Source organism: Chiloscyllium plagiosum, chromosome 41, assembly GCF_004010195.1.
Source record: "Chiloscyllium plagiosum isolate BGI_BamShark_2017 chromosome 41, ASM401019v2, whole genome shotgun sequence".
Lineage (NCBI taxonomy): Eukaryota > Metazoa > Chordata > Chondrichthyes > Orectolobiformes > Hemiscylliidae > Chiloscyllium > Chiloscyllium plagiosum.
Genome location: NC_057750.1, coordinates 9,888,239 through 9,894,238, shown reverse-complemented (window position 1 = coordinate 9,894,238; position 6,000 = coordinate 9,888,239). Strand labels below are relative to the sequence as shown.

The 6,000-nt window shown below is 45.7% G+C and overlaps 1 protein-coding gene across 3 annotated transcripts in view; it reads left to right on the top strand.

Moving 5' to 3' along the window:
* sdhaf1 (succinate dehydrogenase complex assembly factor 1) overlaps positions 1–3,005 on the top strand; it is a 4,008-nt gene extending 1,003 nt beyond the window's left edge. The window contains exons 1-2 of one of the 3 annotated variants that reach the window (XM_043681089.1): positions 608–632; positions 2,542–3,005. In XM_043681089.1, the coding sequence (XP_043537024.1) occupies positions 2,568–2,825 (258 nt within the window). In that variant the 5' untranslated portion in view covers positions 608–632; positions 2,542–2,567 and the 3' untranslated portion in view covers positions 2,826–3,005. Of the gene's footprint in view, positions 1–607; positions 633–1,734; positions 2,017–2,541 lie in introns of those variants that run through there. The other 2 variants (XM_043681088.1, XM_043681087.1) reach the window with 2 other exon arrangements.
* Positions 3,006–6,000: the final 2,995 nt, after the last annotated feature.

The window sequence follows — 6,000 nt, the reverse complement described above, 5'->3', positions numbered from 1 at the left end:
GGGGGGTGCAGGGGGGGGGGTTGTAAAACCGGGGCGGGGCAGAGCAGTTGGGTGTAGGATGGGGTGGGGTCGGTAGGAGGAGGGCGGGATAGAGACTTGGGTGTAGGGCAGTCAGGAGAGAGTCAGTGGGAGGGAGGTAGGACAGCCAGGGGAGGGATGGAGATGGAGTGAGGGTCAGTAGGAGAGGGGAGGGGGGTTAGGGTGGGGCAGTCAGGGGAGGATAGGGCGCTGGTAGTTCACCCCACAACCCTTCTACTATCAGGGAAGTGAGGGGTATACTAGTCCGGGGGAGGTGTTTGAGAACAGATGGGGTGGGGACGGGTGGGGACGGGTGGTCAGGTGGGCAAACCATGCTCCGTTTCCTGGAGCAATATTTTCAGGTTTTTTAAAAAAAAGGTCCAGCATTGCAGACCTTGACTGTTGCAACATGAGCTATGTGTGAGGTTAGTGTGCCAGGAGGCTGGGGTAAGACGGTAAGAAATGGGAAGAGGAGTAGGCTGCTTACCCCTGACCTTGCTGCACCATTCAATAAAAACCATGACTAATCCAGCATTCCTCACGTCCATTTTCCTGCCATAACACCTGATTCCCCAGCTAATCAAGAATCCATCTAGCTCAGCCTTGAATTCTGGGTAAGTGGATTGTTTAGGTCAGGGTGAGTTTGGGGAATGTCAGGTCTGGCAGGCATGGTGGAGAAATTGGACAGTATGTGTTGGGCCATCTGATCCTATTAGGGGCTGAAGGGAATGGAGCAGGGGAAAGGACTCCGATCTGGGGAGCAGGAGCTTCATCAGTTTGGGGTTGAGGGAGAGGGAATGCTGGGGGTTTTTGTCTGGGTTTTGGGGAGGCAGTTTCCTCAGTCCTCATAACTGAAGTTAGCTTTCATCTCCAGGTTTATTAATTTTCATTAGCTGCCATGGTGGGATTTTAAACTATGTACTCTGAGCATTAGTCTGGGTCTCTGGATTGCGAACAAGAACAAAAATTGCTGGAGGTCTGATAGGATCTGTGGAGAGGAAACAGAGTTAACATATTGAATCTAGGTTACTACTCTAGTGACATTGCCAATCCACCACCATCTTCCCTCAATCCAGAAATTCACTAAAGATCCTCAAACAGCACCTTCCAAACCCATGGCCACTTCCAGCTTGAAGGGCACCAGATACAGGGAAACACCACTTCTTAGAGGTTCCCATCCAAGCCACTCACAATTCGGACTTGGAAATAGATAAATATTCCTTCCCTGTTGTTGAGTCAAAATCTTGGAATTCCCTCCCAAATGTTTTTGTGGGTCAGCCCACAGCAGGTGGTTCGAGAAGGGAGCTCACCCCCACCTTCTCAAGGGGCAATTAGGGACGGGTAATAAATGCTGGCCTAGCCAGCAACGCCTGCATTCCACAAATGAGGCACGCTTATTTTTAAGAATTAGAATCCCTACAGTGTGGAATCAGGCCCTTTGGCCCAACAAGACCACATCACCCTCCGAAGAGTATCCCACCCAGACGTTTACTTTTGACTCATGTACCTAACCTATACATCCCTGAACACTACGGGCAATTTAGCATGGCCAATTCACCTAACCTTCTCATCTTTTGGATTGCGGGAGGAAACCGGACCATCCGGAGGAAACCCACACAGACACGGGGAGACTGTGCAAGCTCCACACAGGCAGTCACCTGAGGTTGGAATCGAACCCAGGTCCCTGGTGCTGTGAGGCAGCAGTGCTGCCACTGTGCCACTCATGAATAAATTAAAAACAAATCCTTTCTTTTCCAGAGACGAATAAACATTGAAATACATAAAAACCCAAGGAGCCTTCACGGGGTGGATGCTGACAGGATGTATTGCTCGTGCGAGAGATTAGAACTGGGAGACACGATTTAAAAATAAGGAGTCTGCTATTTAACCTGAAATGAGGGGAAATGTTTCAGAGACTCATAAATCTGAGGAGCCTTCTTCCCCAGAGTGGAGGAGGCAGGGTCACTGAATATCACATTACAGAAGCATCAAATAGTCGTAAGTGGGGACTGCAGATGCTGGAGATTAGAGTGGAGCTGGAAAAGCACAGCAGGTCAGGCAGCATCCGAGGAACAGGAAAATCGATGTTTCAGGCAAAAGCCCTGATGAAGGAGGCACAGTGGTTAGCACTGCTGCCTCACAGCGCCAGAGAACCAGGTTCAATTCCCACCTCAGGCAACTGTGTGTGTGGAGTTTGCACATTCTCCCCATATCTGCGTGGGTTTCCTCCGGATGCTCCGGTTTCCTCCCACAGTCCAAAAATGTGCAGGTTAGGTGAATTGGCCATGCTAAATTGCCCGTAGTGTTAGGTGAAGGTAAATGTAGGGGAATAGGGTCTGGGTGGGTTGCGCTTCGGCGGGTCGGTGTGGACTTGTTGGGCCGAAGGGCCTGTTTCCACACTAAGTAATCTAATCTAAACAGTACTTTCTTCAGAGCAATTGCAAGTGTAGGCTTGATGTTGATGACATATTTTGGAAGTTAAATAGAGGAGGTGCCACAACATTGATTTTACTCTTTTACCAGAGCCAGGCTGATGCTGTTTTAACGCCATGGTTAGACACAGCAAGCTGCAGAAACAAGTCTTAAGTCTTTACAAACAATTTCTCCGAGCTGCCAAGGGGAAACCGGGATTCTTGCCTCTGGTTTGCAGTGAATTTCGCAGGAACTCCGAAATACCCAGGACTGATGTTATGCACATCGAGTATTTATTGCGAAGAGGGCAGAGGCAGTTAGAACTGCTCAGGAATTCCAACACCAAGCAACTGGCAGCTTTCAGTAAATTCAATCAAAAGAATTTTGAGCCATAAAAATTGAAAGACTCGCTGTGATAGCAATAAGAGCTGCCCTGAAGACTTAATGTTTGGATTATTGTAATATTTATCCACAATAGTGCAAGGTTGTAAATTAAATGAGTTAAGCCACAGGATGTAAATACAATGCAATGAACTAGTTTGGAATGGTTCCATTAATATTTCAATAAAAATTACATGTATGAAAATGTAGTACTGTTGTGAATATGGAATTGGAGAAGTATCCAGGACTGATGGTTGGAACATTAGTTCAAATCCCACCACAGCAGTTGAAGAGTTTCAGTTACATAAATTTGGAGGGCGCAATCAAAGGCTAGTATTGATGATCACGAATACGTCATTATTTGGAGATGCCAGTGTTGAACTGGGGTGGACAAAGTTAAAAATCACACAACACCAGGTTATAGTCCAACAGGTTTAATTGGAAGCACACTAGCTTTCGGAGCGGTGCTTCGAAAGCTAGTGTGCTTCCAATTAAACCTGTTGGAATATGTCATTGATTGTCAAAGAAAATCCATCTGGTTGGCTAATGCAAGAGAAGGAAATCTGATACCCTCATGTTCCCTCGCCGATGTTTGATTCCAGACCTACCATGTGGTTCACTCTTAATTGAATTGGTCAAGCAAGCAAACCATATTGAAGGTGAGGCTCACCAATTAATAAATGTGGCCCCTACCACCTAAAAGGACAGGGACAGCAGATAATGAGGAACACCACTCTCTGCTCATTCCCTTCCAAGCCATACACAATCCTGACGTTGAACTATATCAGCATTCCCGTCACTGTCATTGTGCCAAACTCTTGGTGCTCCCTCCCTGGTGGGAGTGTGGGTGTTCCTACAATCGATGATTGCAGCAGTTTAAGGAAATGACTCATCACCAACTTCTCAAGACCAATTAAGGATGGACAATAAATATTATCTTTAGAAAGACGCCCTCTTTCTATAAGTGTCATTGAGTTATACAGCACGGAAACAGACCAAAGTTTGGGAGAAGATTTGTAGCTCGGGTGCTCGTTGTTGTGGTTCTGTTCGCCAAGCTGGGAATTTGTGTTGCAGACATTTCGTCCCCTGTCTAGTGACATCCTCAGTGCTTAGGAGCCTCCTGTGAAGCGCTTCTGTGATCTTTCCTCTGGCATTTGTAGTGGTTTGAATCTGTCAGTTCCAGCTGTCCACTGCAGTAATTGGTATATTGGGTCCAGGTCGATGTGCTTATTGATTGAATCTGTGGATGAGTGTCATGCCTCTAGGAATTCCCTGGCTGTTCTCTGTTTGGCTTGTCCTATAATAGGAGCCACGTTACCATACATCAAGAGCATTTCCGAACTGACAACCAGACTACTGTGACCACTAGGACTCTTAACAGCACACAAACCAACAGCCACTCTCAGACAACAACTCACCAGAACGAAGGACCCGATACCCAGCATGAGCAAAACCAATGTAGTGTACAAAATCCCATGCAAGGACTGCACAAACACTATATATGACAAACAGGAAGACAGCTAACGATTCGTATCCATGAACACCAACTAGCCACGAAACGACACGACCAGCTATCCTTAGTAGCCACACACGCAGATGACAAGCAACATGAATTCGACTGGGACAACACTACTATTATAGGACAAGCCAAACAGAGAACAGCCAGGGAATTCCTAGAGGCATGGCACTCATCCACAGATTCTATCAATAAGCACATCGACCTGGACCCAATATCCTGGCCACTGCAGCGGACAGCTGGAACTGACAACCGGAAGCGGCAGATTCAAACCACTACAAACGCCGGAGGAAAAATCACAGAAGCGCTTCACAGGAGGCTCCCAAGCACTGAGGATGTCATCTAGACAGGGGACGAAACGTTTGCAACACAAATTCCCAGCTCGGCGAACAGAACCACAACAGCGGAAACAGACCCTTTGGTCCAACTAGTCCATGCCGAACATGTTCCCAAACTAAACTAGTACCACCTGCCCGCACTTGGCCCATATCCCTCCAAACATTGCCTACTCATGGACTTATCCAAATGTCTTTTCAACGTTGTAACTGGAGCCGCATCCATCACCTTCTGTAGGAGTTCATTCCACACGGAGAATGAATTGTTTAAAGAATCACATAGCTGTGAATTGAAAGATTACAATCTTTAAAGAAGAATTCTCTAAATGTTTTTAGTGTTTTTCTTTATTCCAAAGCGATATTGGCATTACTTGGTGTTATGCTGTTCTTGCTATGCTAGAAAGAAAAGATTGCAGTCAAGGATCATTATCCATGTTGAACAACGAACTTGGCTTTGGGATCTAGCATATGTGGGTTTTATTGTAAACTGTTTGCTGAAATGTCACATTGAAACCTCACAAGTTGCAATAGTTGCTCTAAGTGCCTTCATCAGCGAAGGTGGGATATAGGGCCAAATTGAGAACAAACAGACTACAAAACAGAAACAGAGGTTTGGGGTTATGGTCTTGCAATGGGTAACATCTGAGTCAGAATCTGTAGCTTCAGGTACCATCCCAGGCTAAGGAAGGTGCTTTCAGAATGCAACCCAAACAGGGTGAGTTTCAACACGTAAGTCCTTCAGATGGCAGATAGTAAGACTGGAGAGGTTCTTAGTTAGCCAATTATAATGGAAAGAATATTGGAGGCAGATCATAGCACTGGACTACAACAGGTGAGATGTATTGCCACAGTTACCTATCAGTCCTTGATGGAGGCCAGTGGATGGCCAGCCAGTGTAGCTCTAATTGTTACCAAAAGCATATGTTTTGATCTTTGTTTCCTCTGGGGTAGATTTTGGGACCTACCATCTTTTCCTACCAATGGGGGTATTATGGTACTTGGGTTAGGACCAGCCTTCAGGCAGAGAATTTAAAAAGGAGGGGTTAAAGGTGAACGGAGGAGTACTGTACAACAGGGGAAGGCGCAAGGAACCCCTGTTACTCACTGTTTACATAAATGATTTGAATTGTATTGGTACGGTATCGAAATTTAAGAAAGGGAATTGGGGTATGCAATAAAATATATTAACAAAGTTACAGAATGGCTGAGTCAATGACAAATAAATTTCAATATAGACAAATGTGCATTGTAACGGAAGGAATAACTGCTCATAGAGTCATAGAGATGTACAGCCCTTAGAAAATAAACAAGTACAGAGAATTACTGTCCATCTTTGCT